Source organism: Motacilla alba, chromosome 3 (assembly GCF_015832195.1).
Source record: "Motacilla alba alba isolate MOTALB_02 chromosome 3, Motacilla_alba_V1.0_pri, whole genome shotgun sequence".
In the NCBI taxonomy this organism is placed as follows: Eukaryota; Metazoa; Chordata; class Aves; order Passeriformes; family Motacillidae; genus Motacilla; species Motacilla alba.
In genome coordinates, this window is record NC_052018.1 from 49068622 (window position 1) to 49095640 (window position 27019).

Sequence of the window (27019 nt, forward strand, 5' to 3'; positions counted from 1 at the left end):
TAACTATTGCCAGCCAAGACTAGATTAGAGTCAAACTTCACATTATGCTGTTCTGGTTTCCTCCATATTAGCTTTTTGGCCAGGTGTGGACTACATGCTTAACAGACAAGAAACACACACATGGTTGGGTCTTTTTTATGTACAAAAAGAGAAGAAAATGAAATACAACTCTGAATTAGGTGCAGAAACCACTGCAATGCAGAAGAGTATATTTATTTACAGTCTAATAAAAATATATTATATTCAGCTTAGCTAGGTGTATACATGTTTTGCAAAATGTTTTATCTGCTTCAGAAATGAGAGTAACCCATAATGTAATTATGTTTGAACAAATACAATAAATACCTGTATTTTGTTTGATACAACTGTGGATTAACAATATTGAGATGGATACAAACCCTCTTCACTGCCAAGAATACACGTCTACAAAGGAAATACTACGTACAACCTTTGATCAGAGTTAAATTTATTGCCGCAAAGCACTTTCCTTATCTTACATGCTTTTAATTAACATTGGTCCCAGATGCCAACAAACAGCGTCCACCTTTAGCTTAAAATACAATTGTCTTACTGAAGATTTTAATAGGAAAGGAATTATATACCAAAAAAATTGAAAAATTATCTTTAGAATATTATTTTATTTTTTAAGTAAAAATATATATACACAAGCAAGTAAACTGTTTTACACTTTAAAAAATAAAAATTAAGTCTGAACACTGACTTTCCTCAGAAATTCTTCCAAGTCTAACTCATTAAGCCTCTGGGAATCAGCAGGACTGAGTCTTCCAGTTACTGACAAAGGGGAGAATACACATTTGTCCATTGAATCTGGAAATCTCAACTTGCAAAACTTTTCTCAGTTTAAATATTAATCTCTAAGCATTTACATAAACCAGTACATTAAATCAGGTGGTAACAAATACAGCGTACGTGGAGACAGACCGTAGTGTCTGAGTGAAATCCTCCCATCCACAGCTTCCTAAAGAAAGATTATAAAAACTGCTGGGAAGGAAATCTGGTGATAATTTACTGCTACCTGATATGTCTACTCCCAGTCATTTTTCTCAGCAATTGTTCCTACTGTTGATCTCGTACAGAGATAAAAATAAAGAAGAGCAGAGAAATGGTCTAGCAGATGAAGTAGAGAGCACAGCATCACGTGAAACTGGCAGACGAGGAATGTTAGGAAAATAACTCTAGAAACATTCTTCCACTTCAGGCTAAAACTGATCAAATGCATTGAACAGAAAATACAGTGTGCCACGAAGTAAGGAAGAAAAAATAAATAAAAATTTCACCTTTCCCTCAAATAAAGGGAAACTGTACAGGAAAATTGAATGTCTTTTTAAGAAGTTACAAGACTAGTTGGACAAGTCTAATTTCTAAGAACTGCAAGAAGATTCCACACAGCAATGATTTTCAAAGACAAGTTGACCACAACTAGGCTTTCAACTGTCTCTTCCTGACAGAGAGGACATTGTGTGTTCCAGGCCACAGATAGCTTCAGAGTGACTCTGCTTGAGTAGCTGTGGGAAAAACACAAATCTGGATGCAAAAGTTCTGGCAGTGGATTCATCTGCTAACACACAGCCAATGTGTCCTCAAGTTTCTGAAGCTTCAGAAAAAGAAACATGCCTGGGGACCTGTTTCTTCTTCACACAGCTTTATTTTTAAATACTAGTTTCTGTTCGGTGAAAACTGTACAGCCTTGACTATTTTAAAAGCCTTCAACAGTATGCTGTACGACAAACACTAGTATAAAAAATGAACCAAATAATGTTACTCCACTGAGTAAGTGAAGCTCATGCACACACACACACACACACACAAAATATGATCCTGTAAATAGCGAAGTTAAGGGACTTATAAATAGCAAAATCTTTGAATAAAGTATATACATTTTCAGGCTTTTTCTATAAACATATAAATATATATAGTGCTCCTAGGAGAGACAAGGGAACTGTGTTCTACATCACAACTTAGAACATAAGATTAACTGATGTTACTCTAAAGGCCTTTGAGGTTTTTTCTAATGTATTTATACCCTACACAGTTAACACTTGCAAAGATATCTTTTCACGTTAGTTCCACTTTCAATGTACAAAACCATTTTACGTTACAGTTCAACAGCCTGCAGAGCAGTGAACAGGAAAGATGGCACTGCATGCTGAAACAGTAAGTGCGAAGACAACGCAGAGCTTGTCTGTGGAGTGTGCTGCGCTTCAGCAAGAGAGCTACAAATGGAGCATGAGAAACTGCTCGAGACACCATCCTCAACCTCCCCACCTGCAGACACGCCAGGGGCCTTTAGATGCACACCAATAAAAAACTATTTTAAGATACACTGCTCTCACAAAGGGAGTAACATTTTACTTCAACAGTAAGACAATTATAGGTTAACAGGACTGCCATAACATAACACAGATAGGGCCAGGCACCGTATGACTCTGAGAACCTCCTGTAAAGTACTGTACACTCAACTTCTACTTCTTTAAGGATTATTTTAATGTGAAATGAGTATGTTCAGTACCCATCAAAAGCACTCATCATTTCATAAGGTCAAGCTAATGATGACCAATTCAAACAACTCTGCATTAGCAGTAACCATATCCATTCAAAAGCAAACACTAAATTGATGATGCTCAGAAAAAAATACCAAAGGGCTCACATTAATTGTGAGTAACTTTTCAACTAATTTCACTATTAAAACCCCATACTACTCTGTTTAACTACTTTTGGAGCAGGTTTCAAATGGAACAAATGGTGGTGAATTTAAATAAAAACAACAAATCCAAAACCCTCAATCATAAAATTACCATGGGCTGAACGATCATGATTACTCCACTGCTTGTGAGGGTTTTGATAGTCTTTGTTCAAATAAAAGCTCTCACCTTTACTATTCTGAGGGAAAAAAAGAGTTTTTTTTAAAGTTACAGTTCAAAAATCCTAAATACAAAACACATGGATGCAATGGAACACGTATTCCCCCCATCTGTCTAGGGTTAAAGCATGTTTCACACCAAACTGAACATCAGTTGTCCCTTTAAAACATCCGAGGGTCAAAATTAGGCCTGTCACTCATTATTCTGCTTCCTTAGGGACATCAATGAGATTAAAAGTGGAACGTACTGAGGTTATCCACCTTAAAAATCCCACTCTTTGGTGGGACTACACTTTTATTATTAAAAGAAATTCATTTCACATGCTGTGTGTTCGGTTAACTACTGTGTGTCACACAAAAGACAGTTTTCCACATTTAGAATTGCTCACAATGAAGCCCTGAGGTAACCGCCTTTTCTCCAGGCAACAGTAATACAGTTCCTTTTTGACATTTAATCATCCTTTTACAACCTATACTAGTATATGCAACTTTAAGCAGTCAATATTGATTATCACTTGCTCCCAAAGATGGGATCAGTTCCGGTTTTGCTTTTCTTTTTTTTTTTTTTTGATAGCTTTTAGGATAAAGACTCAGCAGAACGGGCTAATTTGGGTGCAGTGTCTTCTAAAGAAGCTTCAACTGAATTCCCCAGGTCTCCATTTTCATGTCCATCAATACTTGGCTTCTTATCAAACACTGCAAGTTAAAAAGAAAATTGATTTAAGGAAAGAAGCAATCTTGGGAAGGACAGATCAGTGATCCTTGTTTCAAAAGCTGGAATGTTTCCTGAAATGACCACTAAAATTAAAGCTGACAGGTTTTTAGCAGAACAGAGCATGGCAGGAAAATGGGAACAGTTTATCTGCTTTTCTAATTTAAAAAATGTATCTGAAGAAGTCATCAACATGAAGTGTTAAGGGGAATTAACAACTCCTAGTCAGAGGTAGGAAAAGATAAGAATAAATTTGAATTTCAACCTTTGGGAAAAGATGACCAAGAAAAAAGTTCATAAGTTAATTCAGTTAATTCAGTTGTATCTAAGTAAACCAGGCCAAACAGAGAGGGACCAACCAGATGAACTGACAGTCTATTAGTAGGTTAATTGAATTCACAGCAGATTAATTTTACAATGAATATAAAAAAAGCATTTTCCAGAAATTGGTTTGCATATTGAGACTTCCGAATTAAACTGCATGTAACACATTTTAGAAGGTTTACCTTGTGAGCGTTTGACATCCACATTTGCATCTTTCCTATGAGAACTTGAATTTGCACCTTCTTCCAATTCATCAAGATATAAACGGTAACGGTGTCCACTCTCATCCTCATATTCTACGTTTTCATCATCCGAATCAACTTCTGGAGCAACGTACACTACTTCAAATTCGATTTCACCTCTCTAAAATGTAGCCAAAAATACAAATTTACTTACTATTGCACAGCAGGATTACCCAGCAGGAGTACCAAGATGAGCTAGGTTACTAAAAAAATACATTTTACTGTTGTATACACATTTCTGTAAAGTCAATTCAGTTGAAACTGATTCAATTGTTTGAATATTTTGGATAGGTATCTGAGTTAAGTATTTACTGGCTAAAGTAGAACAGCTCTATAGCTAAGCTTTACCAAAACTACCCATATTTCTTATATGTCAGTACATTTCAAATAGGGATTTCTACAGAGGAAGTTTTCCGATAAATTAGGCACACGTGTTAATTGTCAGAAAATGGGATGCAAACCAGGAAGAAGATTCTAGACCACAAAGCGTATGAGAAACATTGTTTGGCTGCAGCTGTTCAGTCATAAGAGCAAAGCATGTGTCACTAAATAGTTATTTCTGTGGGGCAATGTAATAAATTGATTTTCATCAGCCTTACTGAACAATGATTAGCCAATATATGTTTAACTGAACCACTACTGACCCAGCATTTTTCTCCTTAAATTGCAAAACATAAGAGGATTAAGTGTAAGGTGATAGAGCCTCAAGAATCACTGTATCTTAGCATTACACTGCATTTACAGAAAACATTAAAATTCAAGGTAATTCATCAGGCAGAACACAGGAAGCACCTAGATGTGCCTATGGATAACAGGTCCAAACTGACCTGTTGGGAAAGAATAGTAACAGCCTCTTTATGCTTGGCATCTCTTAGATTAACTCCATTTACTGCCAGAATAGCATCACCAACATGCAGTCCTCCACATCGATCAGCAGGCTGCCCAGGATGGATTTCAGAGATCAGTATTGGAACACCATGCTCCTTCCCACCCTATTAAAAAAAAAAAAAAAAGGCAAATTTTAATTAACTGAGATGCCTTTTAACATAAAATTGACATTCTGATAGTAGCTCCTGAAGTGCTTATTTCAACTTCTATTTTAGAAAATTAGAAATCATGCTTCAAACAAAGAATGTTTAAGAATGCGTGAGCTACTTCCCTTAATTCTTCTCCTCACAAAAGAATGGAAAATTTTGAATATGTACTCAATATCAAAGCACACAATTCTGAATACTAATAAAACTACAAAATCACATACAAACTCATGAAAAGCAGAAAACCTCATTAAAAAAAAGCACATCAGGCACCATATTGACTTGTAAGAAACAGTATTCATACTTAGAATAAAAGTCTAATTGTCAAAATTTTCCATATTTGTTGTAAAAAGTTTACATAGCTTTTGTTAGGTGAGAGATGCCAATACAAATATTTTTTAAAAAGTTATAATCACAACAGCTAAGCTTTGGAAGTCAGGTCTCAGATTGTCTCTGCTCTTCTAAATATTTATACCTAGAATCACCCCTGGCTAATCTGCTGAAGTGTCTATACCCTATGCATAAATCAAAATCCTAAATTTAACATAAAGTAGCAATTATCTATTTCCTAATCTATCAAAATGGGTCTTGAAGTTCTGTGACCATAGTTATGGATTTGTGTATGCTTTTTTCATTTGTTCTGACCACAAATTTACTGATCCATGCATTTTACATAAGCATGAATACAAACTTGAATTGCTGCTTCTGTGTCGTAGAAAATAAATGCAAATATTTACAGTGATTGATATTCCTAGTCCTTCATGGTCTTCTTTAACCAGCAAAACTTTTCTGATTGGACCAACACCTTGACTCTTCTTTAAGGCATCAGGATCCTGGTTTGATAAAAAACAAACATAGCACAAACATAAATGTGTGAACCAAAAACTGATGCATTTCAGCATTTTGCGTTTTTTTCAATTATACACAGGCAGTGTTATGAGCAACAGAGTCTTAGACTAGCTCCAGGCAGGACAAACTTACAGTGCCCCTTTACAGAAAGGGAGTGATATCAAAAAAGATTACTCATTATGCACCCCTGATGAGAATAGTTATTTAAATTACTTCACTGCTGATTAGTGCACAACACAGAACTTAACTTCAAAAGAAGGAAATCAGCTTCATATTAAAAACACTCAGGGACCACATGAAGAAGTGCTGATCACTGCTGAAATGTTATATGATGTAAACTCATCTTAAAAGTAACCAAATGACAGAAGATGTAATTTACTCCCAAGGAAGAGGTTGCTTGCTCGAGTTTATTTTTATTGTAATAAAAATAAACCACACCAAAAGCCATTGAACACAAATCTAAAAGAAAGACTAAATAAATCAAGGTTTGTTTTTTCCTTTTGTTAAGTCACTGATGCCATTATGCATACCTTTAAAATCACAAATACATGTATTTGTCCATCAATGTTTTACATGCAATTAGCAACATAAGCAGTAAGACCCATCTGACCAACTAGGGTATTTAGAACAGATCAAAGCAAAGCACTTCGCTGAAAATGTCTGGTTTCCTGTACTTAACACTGGGGTGATTAACAGGACATGTGTCATGTTAAGTGAGTTTTACCAAAGATACCCATAGTGGAATGCTGTTTAAAGATTTTATTTTAAGAAGTACCTTTAGGAGGAAAAAAACAACCCACAAATAATTCTTTTACAGAGTGTCAATTCATCTGGCCTTTTAAGAAAATAAATTAAAATCAATTTCAGTTTAATGCTAAAAATTTTATTCTTGGTTTTTGTAAATAAGTTAGATCCACATTTTGAAACTTACGTTACAAAATTCTGCTTTAAAGTTGTATTTATACACATAAATATATATATTTATCTCAGAGGCTCAGTTTTCAAAAGGACTGAGTGTTCCTAGGTAAGTCAAAGGAATTGTATCATCTTCCGTGGTCATTTAGAGGGATATGCTATTCAGCACGGAATTGTCCTTCAGCATACAAAAGGACAACATATTTACAAGTGACATTTGAAAAAAACACAACACTGAAGTGAAAACAATCACAAAGATGAAGAGGTAACTCATGTCTGGAAATCATGGAGGAATGGCTCATCTTTTCAACTTACATGTCCTGGTGGTGCTTGCATTGGTCGTTTGAGATCATTCCGACCTCGACAAGCTCTGATGACAGTTTTGTGGCGGTGAAGGTGTATTTCTGCTTCCAGCTGGTTCCACAGCTTGTCGTGAGCAGGTCCTTTCATATCCCGGCCCAGTAACTGAATCTGCTGGACCCTACCCAGTGACAAAGAGAGCACAACAATGCTGCATTACAACAGGAAAAGCAATGCACAGTAGGACTCATACACCTCATCAGGCTACAGCACATGATCATGCAGCAACCGGCACAAGAACCCTGGGGAGTTTTGCGCTTCCTTTTGTTAATTAACTGGAAACGTGAGGCTTTTCCTCCTTGGTCTTAACCTTGAACCTGCCTCTGGGGATGCAAAGGAAGGAAACAACAACAACAACAAACATCTTATGCTAGGGGACATGGATTGACTTCACATACCTTCCAGCTAGCTCCTTATCTAAATACTTGGCTGCCAATCTTGCTCCATAAACCTCAGCCTGAAGCACAGCTATGTGTCTACGGAGGGCTTCATTCTCCTTCCTCAGCAACTTCACCTCAGCTTCCAGTTGTGCTTCTTTGACTTTTTCCTTCTTGTTAGCTTCAAGTTCTCTCTCCTTTACAATGACAAAAAAAAAAAAAAAAAGAAAAAAGAAAAAAAGGAAAGAAAATAATATTAAATAGCTTTTACTCAAGTTAATAATGAAACAATACTCACTGTTTCTACACACACAATCTGAAATTATTTTCCTGTGCACAAGACATGCATGCAGAAAAAGAAATTAAAAAAAAACCTAAAAAACAAAGCAGGGACCGACACTACAGCTAGTGGTTTGCATACTATCCTACACAAAGGTGAAAAAATTTAAATAGCCTGAATATCGTTCCTTACGCTTTCTTGTCTTGCAAATAGGAGATTAAATGCTAAGCAATACTATTTTCAAAATTAAAGAGTAACCATGAAGCCACTAAAGATTTCAATTTAACTTAATTCTTTAACTATTATGATGATGATGACATGGAAAAGTAAGTCCATATGTCCTTAAAATGACAATTACTTTCATGCAAACAACCAAGAAATGTCCAGCCAGAGACATTTCCAGATTAGAGTCTGAAGACCACATAAATAAAGCCAAGGATTCTACACATGAAAATGCCCACCCTGACAAAACTAAAAGAAAATTAGTGCAAAATAGCTCTGTTTAAGAAAAAACCCAAACAACAATCAAACAAAACAAAACCAAAACCCACATTAAAACCACACTTTAAGCAAGCTATCGCCCTGTGCTTCACCCCCTGAAAAAGGAGTTATGGAAATATAAATTATTTATACACACTGCTCCCACACTGCTCCATCCCAAATGTAGACAAACTGCATAATCATTACCTTTTCTAATACCCAGCATGCTGGTGCAAAAGGAATTATATTGCTAATCTACAGAATCTGCTTTAAGGAGAGCATGCTTGGTAACTTGTATCTTTTTATAGCTTGCTCTGCACACCTTTTTCAAAGTGGGGAAAAACCCTCACCACAAACCAGGAAAATGGTAAAGACACAGGGTCTAATACTGTTTCCTTTCAAAACTGGCTATCAACTGAAACAGCAATAAAAACTAAGTTCACCATAATGCACTTCTGAAGATACCTGGAGTACCCAAAAAACCCCGTTCTCTGTACCTGTACCAATTACATTGTTAAACAAATAAAACCAGAATGGGCTACTAAAGAAGCAACAGGACAGATAAAATTTTACAGAACTGGCAAGACAAATCTGATATCAAATTGTGCATATGCTATTCACTATTCCAAGCCTGGATTAAAACCATTAATATGGTCAATATCACCACATTTGAGAAACTACATGAAGTTGGTCCTTCCAAATGGAATTATTTTCACAACAGATATATGGAAGCATTTACTGACTTTGCCAGAAAGTCACCTCTGAATTTGACAGACTCTCCTGCCTCCCTCATCTGTCAAATACTTTTATCAGTTTAGAAGAACAGAGTACACACGTATGTACATGTTGGTCAAGAACTGCCCAGCACAGTGCTCAGGAGGAGCAGCTCAAAGACTGCTTGAAATCACTTGGCATTTCACTTCCTGCAATTCCCATGATGACTCACCTTCAGAACAAGTTTGGCTCCATAGGCATGTTAGAAAACATGCCACACAAAGCCACTTCTAGTCTCTGGCCTTTGTGTTGAGGCTGTCTTGTATGAATGACTCTGCAGCAAATCTCTTTCTGAACTGCAGGATCACACCTAAGCTAAGAATTTTGACTGATCTACATTTCAAAACAGGAGTTTCTAAGATTATACCAGTCCTTTCTACTATTACTTTGGTCTTGGGCTATTTTCATTACAAGAATTCAAGAGTGCCACCATGCCGTGCTGTCTCTGCCACAGACTTGAGGTGTAAGAAGGGTCACAGTTCAGACTTAACATCTGTTTTACAGTAGCTATGAAGTCCATATACAAATACAGTGTTCCTGTTAGCTCTGTTCCTGTTGTCAATATTGCATTAAGGTGATCTAAATAGTAGTATAGGCTCCCTGTTTGTCCACTTTTAGAACATCTATTATTTGACAAATATAGAAATACAAAGACTAGAATTTAAAATAGGCATATTCCAACCTCCCTCAGAAAAGTGAATTGCTGAAGTGATCAAAGATTATCGATTACCAGCGAATTTCAAGCAGCACATTTTACAGTATTTATATAAAGTAGCCAAGTAAAACACCCTCATCCAGACTCAAGATTGTCTACTGATTTACTGTGAATTTGGTTTGTCATTTAAATTAAACAGGAGGCCAAATATTACACTTCTACATAGAATTACTTTTAGTCATGCACTTTAAATGCTACACCTAAAATACAAAAATACAAGGGAAATGCAATCCCATGGAAGTGTTCTCTTCCTACTTTCTCCATTATTATGACTACTCTTTTGTGACAGAGGTGCAAAATTACACCCAGAAACCAATCTTCTATGGACTGTCTCCAACTGATCCCCATATGAAATAAAGAAAAAAAAATAAAGGTATTCAATACAGAATTTCTGAAGATGTCCTGAAACAGCATGTCCTGTTTTGAACGACTGTCAAAAGATTTGACAAAAGTCTCAAAACTGTTAAAAGAAATCAAGGAAGTTAAGTTGCAGAATAGTTTCATCCTTTCTAGTGTTCATAGTATGGCACAGGTTGTGAAAATAGAAAATGTATTTTCTGTTGGTAATATAAAAAAGAAAGTTACAGCAAGGTTGAGGACTAAAGTTTACAGTTACCAGCTATTCTGTAGCTTTTCAAAAAACCAAATACTGAGTAATGATAATGAAGCATGTAACATAATAAAAGTAGAAAAGCTGTTTAAAAACCTTTCAAGTCTATCATTGTGAAAAGATAAAAGTCAAGTCTGCTTCACTTTTTATTTATTTCTATGTATTATTGAGTTCATATGCTTTTGGCTGTTACATCAGCCAGTAAAACATATTAAATCATACCCATGACAAAAATAAGGGCAAAAAAAGGAAAAGTTGACATGATTTTTTAAAATACAACATGCAGGATACTTCGCATTACACTCATAGATGTGTGCAGTGTTTATGCTTTAGCAATTGTATAACACCTTAACAGTTTTTGAGATACTGCCAGAACAATCTTTCAGAATGTCAAGTTGCCAGATATCACCCCAAACTAGCTGTAGCAATAATAAACAGAACACATCCAGAATTAGGAAAAAGGGCACCATATCTAGAAAAGAAAAATTAAAATGCAAAGGAAATTCTTTACACAGCATCTTGCCAACTGTTGGGATGAAGGAACAAGCCAGATCTGTTTTGCCAGTTTCTGAGGCCAACATATATATAAGTTGTTGCACAAAACAAAAGCACTGCTTAAACATAAAAAAATGGCAATCAGCATACTTACCATTTCATCCACAGAAAGGACAGACTTAAGACAGAAGAAAAGAGTTCCATAATTAGAGAAACAGGCAATAGGAACGTCCAGAAAATTCAACAACATAAATTACTTAGTCCAAAAGGACTTCACCAGAAGACTGTATATTTCATTAGATGGCACAAAGAACAAACACACTGCTACAGTTCTATTTAGCAACAATTTCAGTATTTTGTAGTGAAATTTATTGAAAATCTTACTAAAAACTTAACTTTAGTGTAGTATTGAATAAAATACTACACTACTTCTCCTAAAAATACTACTCCTATAGTAGTAGTACTACTACTCCTATAGTAATATAATATACTACTCTCCCAAAATACCAAGAATCTCTATAAATAGCAAAATAATGCAATATACATGAAGGAATCACAGAAAGTCCATTCTGTAATATAACATTATACATATATATTATATAATATATATTATATTATAAAACTTTTTTTTCCTTTCATAAAGAACAACATACTATGAGATACAAGAGGGACATAAAGGACAGGCAGAAGTATCAGAAAAGGCATCAAGTGCAAAAACACACAAAAAAAATTCAACTAGGCAACTTCATACTCTCACAAAGAGTTATTATGATTGCACTGAGAAGATTCCCCACTCCTAAAAATGGACTTGGCCTAAACTACACAATTATCAATTGCTTAGCAACCTAAACATTTCAAAATGTCCTAGTTTACCACCGTGTACAGTTCTACAGATTACAGGGTATACATTTATGCTAAGAGTCTAAAGAGTCTACATACAAAATAAGAGTGTCTGTCCCTCAAGAAAGCAGGAACTCAATTAATAGAGCTTTATTTCCCCATTGCACATACTGTTGACACAGTTCTTCTTTGCCCTCAGAGACCTTCTGACAGCCAGAAGGTCAGCACAACTGTTTCATTTACCCAAACATCAGAAGTCCCATTTTATTGTCACTTAAGTGGCCTCAGTTTTGCTTGTTTTAGCTTCACAAACTTTCATAGCTTTCTTTATCTAAAAGAGTTTAAAGTTGAGCTGCTGTCCATTAAAGCTATGAATTCCCTAGAGGAAAAGTAAAACAAACTCAAAACATTAGTCCTCATATTTATAAAAAGGAAAAACTAAAGGAAATTAAGCAGAGAATATCAGTCTAAGCTATTAATAAAGTTCAATTTCAACACAGATAAAACTGAACCAATGTATGTAAAATGTGTTTATTGCCACCGATAGGAAGAAGACTGCTGTCAATAGCATGGAAATTTAATATATCTTTAGAAATCATTTATAACAAGGTAACAAGAAACAAAAAGCTTTAAAGTACTAGTCTGTGTGTTAGTCAGAAATTAAGTTGAACTAAGAAAATTTGGGGACCAAAACCACTCACAGTGATGTGTTAAATTAAAAAAAATTTCTACATGTAAACCTGCAGTCTAACATTTAAAAATGCTGATGATATTTAAATAATGCTTATTTAAAAGCTATGAGAATTATTTAGAGCTTTAAATAAACTTCACCATACTTGGTAGCCATGATTTAGTACAGAATAAACTATGAGTGGACAATCCAGAAAATGTTGCTTTTATACTGCATATACAACTATGTAGCCCTAGGATGACAGCTGTAATCAATCACAGCTTTTGAATCTGAAACACAAAGAATTTGGGTTACTCCTGTTGCTCAGTGATTAGCCTAGACGTCCTCTAAAACCTATAGTCTACTACTGTGTTTTATTGTACATTAATGGATGGGACAAAACAGCAAAAGAGACTAATCTAATGTTCCACATATGTTGGGAGTAGGTATTTGCAACCAAACTGTGAAGCAATGTTAGAAAGTCAGGGACAGACTGATTCATATCAACAGTTAGAAACCACACGTATACAACACTACTCTACTGTATTTTTAAATTTACAAAGTCATAGTATTAGAGCCTGAATTTGTGGAGTGGCTAGTAACAAGGCAGTCTATGCCCAGGCTATCAGTCAATGTCAACTAACTGCACGGATTAATTGCTGTTAACTTTTTGTGGGCTTTGTAAAGGTCTGAGTTTAAAAAAAAAAATGCAGTCTACTGAGTGCTTCTATTACAGCCTTCTTCTATTACCTTTTGCAACTTCAGTCTTCAGAAAAGCTTAATAAATCACAAAAACATTTCCTTTTTTTTTATTTTCAGAAACCAATAAAAATTGTTTATTTACAAAAAACTTCTTAAATCCTTACTCTTTATTCTGACATTATTCATCTTATTTTTAATGCTTGCTAACAACCAGCTATAAATGTTATAAAAAGCAAAAAAGCTAATATTTTTTAACATGAGAATTTGTAATCAGCTTATTCACACCTTCCAAGGAAGAACTTCAGCCAGGAGAGGAAGAAGAGTAATATATAATCCCGCATTCAAGTTGCCATACTCACCAGTTTTGCCTTAATAGCCCCAGAGTCAACATTCTGACCAGTCTTGGCATGTAGCTGAAGCTGAACAGCATGGAGCTGCAAAAGCTGATCGTGCACTTCCTTTTCCAATACTGCTTTCTCTGCTTGTGTTTCTGTCAGCTCAGACTTCAGATCAACCAGCTGTGCCTGTGAAGATACAATCCATCACAGTAATGAGAGCAAGGATTAAATGGGGTCACCAGAACTGTGACATGTAACAGCATTGCTGGTACAGGGATGCTGCACCTGGTGGAATACAGGTAAAGAATCCCTGCTATCACTCTGTAGCCCTGCTTTAATACTGGATCATTGGCAGGATTTTCTCCCCATCTTGCCACAAAATTCACGCAGCCACAGAAGCAGCATCAAATGGCCATATTGCTAAGAGCAACAGCTCTAACAACAGCTGAGCTTTCCTTCATGCAGACAATGGCATGTGATGCTGATGTTCACTCCAATACAAAGCAATGGCATTAAACCTATGTAGGATTTACACCCAAAACAATGTAAACAATTTCAAATTGTTCAAATTGTTTCAGTAAATCTTACTGAAAAAAATTGCTGAAAGTAAAATGACAATTATTTATCCAATGCTGAAGTCAAATAATCCTATTTACAGCTTGTCTATTTTCAACTGAAAATATTTCAGAGTTTAACTGAAATAGCAAATTAGTTGAGTAAACCAGAAGTCATGAAATGCCCCTAAAATGCATATGTAGAAAACAAGAAATAGTTATTAACTATTGAAAAAAGTGGTTTTGAAACATTTTAAAAACAGTTTTCATGTAAGGTTTATGTTACAAAGCAGAAATCTGTAATGAAAGAACAAATACCAACATGTTTACAAAGTTACTTATTATCTAAGTTCAAGTAGCATTTTATAAGATAAGCTACATTTATATAAGCTTTAAAGCTACTATTTGCCAAGAAAACCACAGAATATGATTTCAATGGATTTTTAGGTGAATTCCCAGAGTATGTTTTTGCATCCAAAAGATTTGGAACTAAAGACCAAAATGAAAAATGACTAATTCTTAAAAAATGTCCTCTCATATTAAAGCAGGGTATTTTAGGTTTTTTAACAACATTATACTAACATTCAAATTAATAGTGAAACTCAAGTTGCAAGGCAATTTGGTATAAAAGGTCTGTATCAGTTAATGAAAAAAAAAAAAGCTGGAAGGATTTGATTATCAGTGGGGAGGATTTACTGGGTCTAACTTCAGGAACATAATTTAGATGGACAGCTTCTCAAGCTTCCAGAGTAATTCAGAGATAAGAAGACACTTCCAGAGGAGATTCAGCGCACCCAGGGTGCAATTGATGAGATGCATCAAGCCAACCTCCAGCGTGCGGCTGCCAAGAAGAACAATCTCCCCTCCTGCCTCTTGGCTATGCCCTTTAGTCCCACATCTCTGGGACTGAACACAACAGAACAACCTCCCCCCCAACCCTAGAGGCAGGGCCTCAGCAGATCAGGCCAGCACTAATTACTTTTTGCCAAAAAAAAAAAAAAGGAGCTGCATGCATTTTCACCTTCCAACTGCCAGAATAAAAAAAAAAAATAAATAAAAAAAACCTTGAAAAGTTTGCAAACCCTTGCAAGAACTCTAAAGCAGAAATTGCCTTTTACAGTACGATGACATTTAAAATACTACAAAGCCAAATATTTCAGAGAAATGAGTTACTTACAAAGCTGCATTGCTGTCCCCAGTGACCAGCCACAGTTAAAGTCTCTGCTGTGGTTTACCCACCTTCCAACAAAAGCAGACACACACCTGAACTAACACAGCAAATGAAAATATCACCAGCATACAAGCTGATGATACAGTACAGAACAGATAACAAAGACCTTAATAATGAAGGCACAGTTTGACCCAGCCACCATTTCACATAATAACAATATTTTGTTATTATTACATACTGCATATATTAAGTCTACTTTAAAAAAAATAAGACCAATACTGTCTTACTCCTTTCTAACAGCTGACATGCTGACTTTTATTGCTTTTTTATACACATACACATGCTCTCTCATCTACTCTAATTCAAAAGACCCGTAGAATGGTGAAGTGGCAGAACAGCTAAATTAGACCAATTTAATATTGTCCAGCCTCACCTAATAGAGAATGGCAATTGGAGTTCTGGTGGGAAAAAGACCCCAAATTTATTTCCCTGCGCAAATAACAAAGCAGCAAGAATGATGGCCACCAGCTCTGAAGGGTGAATGATGCCCCAAATGTATCAAAAAAAGACTGTCAAACACGTAATAAAAATTAAAAATAGTACTCTGCATACAACCTGACATTCAAATTCATATCCTGCTGTTTTAATCATAGAATCATTGAATCACAGAATGGCCTGGGCTGAGAGGGACCTTAAAGACCTGGTTCCAACCCCCCTGCTATGGACACGGACATCTTGCACAAGACCAGGTCGCTCAGAGCTCCATCCAACCTGGCCTTGAACACTTCCAGGAATGAGGCAATCCAGACAACCTGTTCCAGTGCATCACCACCCTCACAATTAACACTTTTTTCCTATTAATCTAAATGTCCTAATCTAAATTGACTCATCTAATCTAAATGTACTCTCAGTTTGAAACCACTCCCCCTCACTCTGTCACTACATGCTCTTGTAAAAAGTCCCTCTCCCATCTTTCTTGTCACCTCTCTCCAGTTACCGTAAGGCCTGAATAAATAAAAAACACAAAATTTTAAAAAAAGCAAAATGAGAAATGATAAGAGCATATATAATGGAATTAATCTGTTTACAGATTATGAAAAGTCATAAATCTATCCCCAGGAACCGACACAGGCACAAGAGTCACATCAAAATGCAAACACAACAAGCTACTTTCATATCCTGTGATCTACTTCTACGAAGGCTGACAAATCTTCACATTACTTCACAGAAGTCCTGCCATTCTCAGCTTGGCCAGCTCACTTAATTTTCCTTTACATTACTCTTACTAGCACTGGTTTTTTTACCCAAATTACCTCAGTTTGTTATAAAGAAAACATATGAAAAGACTGTTGGAAATTCAACCTCTCTGTCATCAAGTTTGGAAGCTACTCAGTAAAAGCCAGGAATGGGGCAGAGACAGCAGATGCAATCATAAGCACAAACAAGGACTATCAGTAAAGCCATTCCTTCCCAGAGCACCATTCACTGCATGAGGCAAGGGCTCTGCCAAAAAAGATGGTGCCAGATAATATTATGTTTGAATTTCCATAAACATAATAGGATAAACACAAGGATAAACTAATGCTGCACAAGCAACTGTACCAATCCTTTAATGTGGATGCACTCTCCAACAAGACTGTCAAAGAAAGATGCCATGTATTTTGGTGGTCACCTGCAACTACCCTACAATTTGCAGAGAAGACAGCTGGGGGCAGAAGTTACAAACATCCAGCCACAGGAGACCATTGAGCTTCATGGTTAGGTGAGTTCAGGAAGAGCCACCAAACAACAAAAACAGAACAGAAACTTTGAACGGGGAACAATGAGGGGCAGAGGTTGAAGAGAAGGTAGTGTGTTCACTTTCATAACATCCTCTTAACCGTAACTTGCTGATTCAGCCAAAAAAGGAACCCTTCTGGGCAGAACATAACTGTGCAGATCAGCACTTACCACTCACCAGCAAGCACCACGCTGCAAGGTGACACCTTAGCCTCTCTGCTCCCTCCTTTGTGTCTCTGCTCCAGCCAATGCACAGCAAGCAGCACCACCAGACTGGGGTCATGGAAGCAGGATTTAATAACGAAAACCTACACCTACATGAATCAAGCAGGCAGGACATGAATCTACTGGTTCAGATTACCACCACAGGCTGTTTCTAAATTCTATTTAGAAGTCTACAATTCAAGTAAAATGGAGATCTTGGTCAAATTCACCAAATAGCAAAACTCAGCATTTATCTTCCACACAATCTAACATCCAGATGATACCAGAAAAATAGTTTTAAAAGGCTAACCAAACATTTAATCAATTTTGGGACATATTTTGCCATTTATCAGGTGTTTTGTATTTCTCAAAGGTCTTACAGTTATGAAAGTTAAATGCCAATTCAACAGAAATAATTCAAGAATTTATAAACTACTCTTTCTATTCCCATAGGAGATAAAAGAAGAGAAATCATGGCATTAAGCAATTAATATTTCATCCACAGAACTTGTCAAAAATTAAAAAAAAAAAATCTCTAGGCAAAAGAGCCTATACAATGTCCTACTTTTATTCAACAGTCCTTATTGCCTGTTCAAGCAGTTACAAATTATCAAAAAATTGAGTTTGTTACCTTATCTTACAGTGAATATGTATTTTAATCTGGCAATAAAATAAATGTCCTCTTAAATGCTGGGGTTAATTGCATTTATAGTCATGGAGTTCTTAAAGTCTTAACTAGTGTTTTTCATCAGGAGTCTTGCAACAAAATATTAGCACTTAAGCCTCTTTCAATCAATTTATATATTTTCCATATGATGGTCTGAACTCTCATCTGTACATTTTTCACAGAAAAGTGACCATTAGTTATTCTAACAGAATAGTTAGAATAAGTAACCAAAAAGAATTTATTTCTATTAGATCTCAGAGACATACTCAAAGATCTTATACTAAATTTATATGTTGTAAAAAACAAGAAGGTAGACCTTGCCCTGAACAGCTTACAATGTAAATACATCAGGGAAGGGATGAATAAATGTAACAGAGAAGTACAAATACAGCTGGCCATTTTTGTGTAGAAGTGCACAACAGGAAGCAGACAGATGCTAAACCCACAAGTTACGTACGACTGCTCAGAAGCATCGCTGCTTGAATGAGGCACTAGAAGATGGCAATATTGCAACCCCTGAAGATCTAAAGCATGAGGGGAAACACACAGAAACTGAAAAACCTCACAAAGTGGGTGACTTACGCACCATGGTGACAGGAAACAACCTCCACTACTGACAGGGAAAGCAGCTGCAGGGCGGTGAGGGGCAAACTGAGAGATGGCATCATTAGATAAAGTAACGACAACGGGCTTAGCTTTGGGAGAAGCTTTTTCATTTTCTGAGCTATCACTGCAGTAACTTCTGCAATATGGACAAGAGTTGCATTTGAGCTAATAGGCATAAAAAATATCTATGGCTTACAAATTGCCCAGACGTGAGCACTCCAAGCTGAACTGGGAAGCTGGGCCCTAAGCCTGCATACTACCAGGGCAAGACAGTGACATTATTCACCACAGCAAATAAAAATGACAGGAAGACCAGAACCAACTCAAGTGTAACGAATGTACTTCTTGGTATGTGAATTTCTATCTCAAAAAAAATCTAGACATAATTCAAACACAGTAGAAAACTCAGAGATTTTTCAGCTAAAGGAAGCTAGATAGAAAAAAAGGATCCATTAGCAGCCTCAAGTGACCAGAAGTCATAAGCCAAGCACTCATCAAATGCCTTTAGCTTTTGTTTAATTTCAGGCCTTTAGCATACCCCTTATTCATTCTTATGCCAAGCCTTCTAAAATCGTAAAGGTCTGAAAACTGTCTTTCTAAAGATTTTTTTTCCCCACCATATAATCTCTGATTGCCAGAAGCTAGGAGTTCATTTCAGATTTTTTTAGTTACCTAAATAAGGCCATCTAGTGCTATCTTTTTATCTGTACATCTATATTTCTCCCTATTTCACCTTCCTTCCCAGAGGGAATTCAACAGGGAATCACTCTGTTGATTTGAATTGAATTAATTTTCAAAATACAAATGAATCTATTAAGGGGGTAAAAGTGTATGATTAAAGTTCCTACAACATACAACTTTTACACTAAACAGCTGCTAGTAGGAAAGAGTGACAGATTAGTGCCCTTTCAGAGGGACAAGTGGGAAGAGTTAAATCTTTAGCTAATTTGTTTAATCCTCACAGAGACAGAAGCCAACAGCCCGGTGTACAGGCAGCACACGTGCAGTTCTGAGCTAAAGACTGAGCTGCTGTCCCATGTCCAGCCAACTAACCAAAAACTGTAGGGATGAAAAGGCAAAGGAAAGGCTGCTGCCATGTGGAAACTCCTGGATCATGCAAGAGAACAGGAACTGCCTGAATCAGGTCTTAGTGACTTGAAAAAGTGCTCAACACTTCCATTCCCCACAAATCCTGAGATTTCCAAGCTCCATTGATTCTGTTACTAATAAAACACCTCTGGTCTACATATATATATTTAATAGCTAATTTTAAAGGACAGGTCCTTATGTATCTTGCTAAAATTCAAAATTCACAGACAAATCAAGTTTATGAGGTGCTTTATTTCCTCAGCAGCATATAAATTATGTAGTTTATACTAGACTCCATAAAGTTTACCAACACATGCATTTATGTATTTGAACATTTCACTCCTGATCAGGACTATTAACCTTCTGATTTAAGGGCTGCAGGACTCAGGATCATGAAACACAACAGAGCACACTGCAATGCTACAATTACTCTGTGGCTCCTGTCCCAGCATATGCACAAAAATGCAGTAGATATGATGCCAGCATCTTTACTTATCATTTCCTTCTGGGGGCATTTTTTTAAAGACAAAAGCGCCATTTAAAGGCAAATGCAGGTAAAAAATAAAAACCTTTAATTAAGTTTACAAACAATGAAATCCTTATTCTTTAGTATTCCCATACCATTACACAAGTGCAGGACAGAAAGTTTTTTCAGAACATGACAGCTGCAGCTCCTACAGCCTGCAGATACACACTCAGACACCAGATACGCAACAACATCAACGGAGCCTGGCCTGCACAGCCCATATACTGCCACGTTTTCATGGGGTCCCCTTGCATCAGCCCCTTGATGTGAAGCCAGAGCTCTTAACTATTACATTTCTCTAATTCCTTGAGGAAAGGATTGTCTCCATTATCTCACCAGTATCACTTCACCACTTTGCCTCCAGCCTTCCAAAAGACAAGAACACTCTACTCTTCCTCAGTCTTGGCTATTTGATTCTTCCTGCCCACTGAGCAGCATTTGCTGCAATTTGTCACACAACCCCATTAAGTTTAACAGACTGCTTTGAAAGAGAAACCATGGAACAGAGCAGAGCCCTGCTAAACTCATGGTGCTCCCTGCAAAGCTAAACAATGTGACAGCACTGCACAAAATGAGTTTCTGAATAGATGATACACTTGGAAACTGTATTTTTTATGACAACCCCCCCAGTTTCACCACAGTACTTACCGCTTGTCAAAGAGGAAAAAGTTTTAAGATAGTACTGGAAAAGACTGTACTGACAGATTATTAGATTATATTAAAAGCCCTTATTTCACTATTATTGTGACCCCAAAAAGGATCTTTGTGACTTTAATTTTTAGCTAATGCTAAATTTAACAAAGCAGTCTTTATTATGTGGCTAATAAGAATATGAACAACAAAATTTATGAAAAATTACTCCCTAAATAAACAGTATCGTAGTGAAGCTATGTAAGTAGTCTTCATAAAAATGCAGTGTATGATACTGAAGACACAAATGAATCATAAATTAATTTAATTCACTTTTATTATGTCCCATACAGAAGATAAAGGACATAAGACAAATGAGTTGCTCCATTTATCAGGTTCTATTCTAGTTCTAACAAATCAACAAATTAAAAAGATACAAAGTAACACTCCTAATTTTTTATCTTCTCCGCTGAAGACCATTCTGGGCATGTAATTATCAGCACATTTTTCCTCCCAACAATCAAAGGATAAATAATAATACCACATCTTAAATAAAGCATCTTAAAAATTTGGTTTCCATTTATATAAATGGATACATCCACCAACATTTTAACATCTGTGGCTGATCTTTTCCACCTCTATCATTAAAATACTGGCTACTGTTTATTGCTACTTTTTTACTTTGTGCTTGACTGTTTTATTCTGCTTACACCTACTTACAGAAGAACAAATCACTTTTTCTTTTAAATCACTTTGCTGACAGGGACAAATTTCTGACTGTCTCACCATGACTATTTCTATCAGGTTGCTCATGCTTCTAGTTGCTTATCAGGAAGACACAAATCTGTTCTTAGAAGTTATATTGATAGTTTTATTATTGTAATTATTTTGAAATCCATACTACCTATGCAACGTAAATCAGTAAAAAAACCATACGAAATATAAACTAATATGCTGGTTTCCTCTCACTTTCTCTTTGGTAGTTAACAGCAAATGAGACAGAAAAGGAAAACCCTTTATCACATACAGACTGAAAATGAATTAGGCTAGTTAAATTTGTATAGAAGTAAATAGGCTTCTGATACAGGAAAATATTAATTAAGTATAGGCATAATTGTAATTAGAAAGTGCATAATAATTCTGATAGAAGTTATATGAATCACACTAATGACAACTTAGTATATAAGCTGACTGGTAAAATGCAAGTAAATCTGTATTTCCTGAATATGCGAAAAATACTCAAATTTTCGATATCAAATTAGCTGGACCAAATCTCACTCCACCAGTATCTTAAAAAAACATACTCCATCTAGTACCAACAGATTTCTAATCCAAAAGAGAAAAAGTATTAAAAGTCCAATTAATAAAATAGTACCTCAGTAACTACTGGAAATATTAAGGACATTGAAAAAAGTAAATAAGCTATTGCAACTATTCTACATGTATGTATATACACACCTCACATGGACAACAAAATATCTTGGTCTTCAACAAATGCATTTCTCTCTACAAAATAAAGGAGAGAGGCAAAAAAAAAAAAAAATCCAGACAGACATTACTAAGAAGGTGTATGGTCCTACCTTGATTAAAGTAGTGCCAAACAACAGAGCAGGACTGCCCCTCTGCAAGGTGTCCCATAAGATGGACTTGCATGCTTATGGAACGCCACCATACACATAAAGCCACCTACATTTAGCTTTTCCAGCTTGCAGTTGGGGTTTTTTACGTATACATCTTCATATTACCCACATCATTCTGTATGTGCTTTAACTGAATAGGTTACAAGTTACTTACAGAAGAATTCAGCTTATAGAGCCACGTTCCTCTAAACATGCTGATCCAACGTAATTGTGGACATAAAACTACATTTAACTTCTTAGACATACATGGTTTCCACAGCTTTAGCATATACACAGGCATCTGCCAACAGGGTGTGCTCCACCAAACATTCCTTTCTAGCTTGTTCATTTAAAATTGCAGAATCAGATTCGCAGTCAAAGTGCCAGAGTTAAAGTCAAGCTCAGTTTTCACTGGCACTCTGACCTACTTCTTTTATTTCTACAAAACTGCAGATACACAGAACTGTTATTTTTTGAAATGGACATTTAGAGAATGCCATAGACAAGTGACAGTGAAACAGGAAAAACAAAACCTATGAACTGCTTCTCAGTTAAACATTTTCTAAAATCTCACACACTGACCACTGGCATGCATCTGCTGATTTATATGGCTTTCCAGCAGAGAATCACAAAAAATCTCCTTCAAAATGTCTGCCACCAGTCCTAGAAGACCCAGGTCCTTGCTATCCTACAAACAAGATACACTTCTCCATTTGTTCACAATGAAATGAGGCTGATCTCAGAAAACACAGTGCTCGTATTGCCAAACACCTTTTTTTCCTCCTCTTTGACAAGCTACTTAATTCAACTCTGTCCTACCGTGACCAGCGGGAAAACTATGAAAACAAATCCTCTCCCCAGCATATACTTAGTTTAATTTAAGACTAAAACTATGATTAGCACAGTAGTAGATTTGTAAACTTTCACCATCCTAAGCACAAGTAAATTTATTTGCATACATCCACCGTGCATCTGAAATACCTTCAGGCTCCTTCTAAAAATAACCTGGCCCAGAACTGCCAACATATAGCTGCCTCCTGGGAAACTACTGTCTTCCTGGAACACTTCTTTCACTATCCAGAAACATCCTTCACACAGTATTTCACCTAGACTCCTCTCTCTAGCAGTAGATTTACAGTAAGATGGCAACAATTTTTGGGAAGTCCTACAGTGGGAGCTTCCATCCACCAGACCTCAAGCTGTGCCTCTTACAAGCGATTGTACCAATCAGAGAATGTGTATTAAGCTGATCAAGTGGATAAACCAAAGTCTGAACTGCATTTCTTTATTCTTGCCTGCAATGTTATAATAAGACTCAACAATTTTGGCCAAGGAAATGGTGTCCACAAACAACAGAATGATATTCATAACTTTTGGTTGTTTTCCTTTGTGAAATAATATCACTTATTCAGTAAGACAAGTCCAGTCAAATGCAGCTGCAGGAGTAAGCTTAGACATACTTAGATTCAGTCCAAGTATTATTTTAATCCACATAAAGGATTTATTTGTACTGTTTTAGTATTTCTCAAGATGGATCTCATCTATTGGCTTGAATAAGCATACCTAAGTAAGCTATTAGAGGACATTTTTGTGACTGCGAAAAAAGCTTTGCATTAAAATGTACAAACAGTATAAAGTTACAATGGTGAGTTATTAAGAAATGCTTGCAATCTTAAAAGTTACATGAAGTACAGTAACTCACATTATAAAAAAAGAAGTAAAACCACCAATCACATCCTAAATTCCAGTACTGATGTTAGTGATTTCTTTCAAAATATGTAATTGTACTTTTCATATTGGTCACTGGGGCTTTTGACTAGAAATCCGTGCACGTAAGAGGACAAGACACTCATTTTCAACAGAGCAGCTCCATCTTTTGGAGATTTTAAATGGCAGCTTTCATTTCAAGTTTATGACTCCAATAAACATGAGGTCCTAAAATTAACAACCTTCAAGGCAATACTAAAGTCTTCTAAAGGTCTATTTGAAAGATAAAAACTCCTCTATATGCATGAGGCCTAATACTACTCACAGCAATAAAAATACTTTACAAAGTAACACTTTTTATTCACTTCCAAAGCACTCACTCTAGATTATCAGTACCATTTTTATCAAACAATTACCTCAAGCAGACACAAAAATAATGCTAACTATTAACAACTGCTAACTGGGCTCCTTTGCTCTTCAATTCGTAAGAGATTCAGGCACAGATCTTCAGTTTTTTAGGTGCTCCTGATGATTTTAATTAGATACAAAAAACCTTTCATGATCTGAGTTATATCATTTCTTTTCAAAACATTTAAGCTTGAAACAACCTTTCAAAGAAATCCACTCTCTTAAAACAACCTGAAAACTCACTTGGTTTACAGGCCTGCGCACAACAACCCACCGTGCCTGTGCAATATGCAATAAATTCTGATTATCTACAGGAAACTCGTAAATCTCATTATACTACACCTATACTTCATGAAGGCAACTTTACAGGTTGGTACTGTGTATGTGTGTGCATATACATATAAATATATATCTCACCCCAATACTGAAACAGGCAAGACAGCATACGAACATAAATACATAGAGGAACATAAACATCACTACAGTAAGCATTCTGGTGGAAAAAAAAATTACACAAAAAAAAAAATCCTAGTTTAACGAGATCTTTGTCCTACTCTGAAAAATCTTGCTCCTCTGTAAAATTCCACGGGTTCTTTTGCATAACAATGTCTTCATACCAGGAAGAAATGTGATTAAAACCAAAGACAATCTACTTACTTCCTAGTGAAAGAAAGACACACCTTCAGAAGAGCAGGTTACTGCTTGAAGACTCTAAGATTCTTTTATTATAATAAGTGCAACACAAAGGACTGAAAGAAGGGAATTCTGTCTATTGAAGCTCTTACAAAGCCCATATTTTCACGGTGTCTCAGAATTTCCCCTCTTAGTGCTATACCCATACAAATTAAAAGAACAAGCAATAGAAGCCTAAAAAGTGTGGCCTGCAAGAGACAATGAAGAAAATGGAAGGCTTTAATCCAGGGAAAAGGTAACTGAGGAAGAAACATTAAAAGCCTTCTAATTGTAGTTAAAAGACAAGAGGGCAGCTCGCATTCACACCTGCTGAGGACACCACAAATAATACCAACTAAACCAAAGACACTTGCATTGGATAGATACAAAACGACCATGAAGTTCTCCAGAATCTCCTTCCAGAGCACTCCAGTACTTTCACAGGCCAAAGGGCCTTTCAGCCCTGCCTCTCAGCAGCATCAGGACCACATAACTCGGCTCTGGCTTCTTTACTCCCAGCCTGACTGAAACTCTGTATCAGGCATGAAGAAAACCTTCCAACAGGAAGGCCAGTTATTATTCTCCTCACAGAATGTGTGACCCCTGCTATTATTTTCAGTTACTAAGCTTGGCAGAAAGCTATTTGATCTGCTTTGAAGTGTGAAGGAAAAAGAGGACCTGTCAAAGTCCATCCCCAATCCACTTTTCTGTTTCCTTAACTTGTAAGGAGGAACAATGTCCTCATTTTGACTACTGACTCTAAGCTTTAAGCACCTCGATCTTGCCTTTGTCCCTTCCTTTACAAGTCATTCCAAATTCACAGAATCTAGGAATAAATTAGGCTGGAAAAGAACTCTGGGATCATCAAGCCCAACCTGTGACCAAATGCCACCATGGGAACCAGACTAAGTCTTTCTTCAAACACCTCCAGGGACGGTAACTCCATCACCACCCTCGACAGCACCTTTAAATGCCTAACCAGCCTTTCTGTGAAGAACTTCTTCCTGATGTCCAACCCAAACCTCCCCCCGGCGCAGCTTAAGTCCCTGTCCTCTCGTCCTGCCTCACCGCAGAGAAGACCAGCCAGCAGCATCTGCTGCCCAAGATCCCTGCTTTCAACATCACAGAGAACTCCTCTGGCACGCACCGCTCCGTGCCAGACCTGCAATTATCAAACCCACAGGGAGGATGGCCGCGGCCAGGCCCGAATCCCAACACGCGGGGCCTGGCGAACCTTCCTCAGCTGCTTCGGGCGGGGAACGAGCAGGAGGAAAGCCGGGAGAGCTCCCGCTGCCCCCGGGGCAGGGCACGGCCACCGCGGCACGTCCGGGGATGCGCCCCCGGCCCGGCCCCGCCCGCTGCCACGGCGGCCCCCTCACCTCCAGCTTGTGGTTGATCTGGGACACGGTCTGAGCCTTGTGGCAGAGCTGGGCGAAGCACGAGCTCAGGCTCGTCATCTTCTGCCGCCCCTCGTACGTGATGTCGGCCTGGTCGGGGTCGATCTCGCCCAGCAGAAGGTCCACGTCCACGAACGCCTTGTCGAACTCCTTCTCCAGCACCTCCAGCCAGCGGAACATGGACACTCCGCCGCCCGCCGCCGCTGCCGCCGGGCCGGCCGCGCCCGGACCGCAAGGACCACCGCCCGCCGCCGACATGCTGCCGCCCGCTGCCCTCACAGCGCCCCGCCGGACGCGCCCCCGGCCCCGCTCCCGCTCCCGGCTCCCGCTCCCGGCTCCGCTCCCGGGGCGGCCACGCAGGGAGCGCGCGGGCGCGCGTGCGCGGCGGCCGC

The 27019-nt window shown here is 37.3% G+C and overlaps 1 protein-coding gene across 2 annotated transcripts; it reads right to left on the minus strand.

Moving 5' to 3' along the window:
- Positions 1 to 437: 437 nt before the first annotated feature.
- GOPC (golgi associated PDZ and coiled-coil motif containing) lies at positions 438 to 27019 on the minus strand. 2 transcript variants are annotated; one of them, XM_038132794.1, is made up of 9 exons: positions 26610 to 27019; positions 13620 to 13784; positions 11203 to 11226; positions 7716 to 7891; positions 7273 to 7438; positions 5931 to 6026; positions 4987 to 5151; positions 4100 to 4280; positions 438 to 3577 (listed from the first exon to the last, which is right to left on the minus strand). In XM_038132794.1, the coding sequence occupies exons 1-9, from the start codon at positions 26883 to 26885 to the stop codon at positions 3459 to 3461; spliced, it is 1368 nt and encodes a 455-aa protein (XP_037988722.1). In that variant the 5' UTR covers positions 26886 to 27019; the 3' UTR covers positions 438 to 3458. The 2 variants fall into 2 exon arrangements, with proteins under 2 accessions (XP_037988722.1, XP_037988723.1); XM_038132795.1 differs by lacking the exon at positions 11203 to 11226.

What these genes read in the sequence shown, in the direction of transcription:
- GOPC (XM_038132794.1), bottom strand. Translation starts at nt 26,885, where the DNA reads ATGTCGGCGGCGGGCGGTGGTCCTTGCGGTCCGGGCGCGGCCGGCCCG. An exon ending in GACTAGGAATATCAATCACT is followed by an intron (nt 5,152 to 5,930) that starts GTAAATATTTGC and finishes TTTTTTTAATAG; the next exon opens with GGTGGGAAGGAGCATGGTGT. An exon ending in GGATGTCAAACGCTCACAAG is followed by an intron (nt 3,578 to 4,099) that starts GTAAACCTTCTA and finishes TTTAACTTGCAG; the next exon opens with TGTTTGATAAGAAGCCAAGT.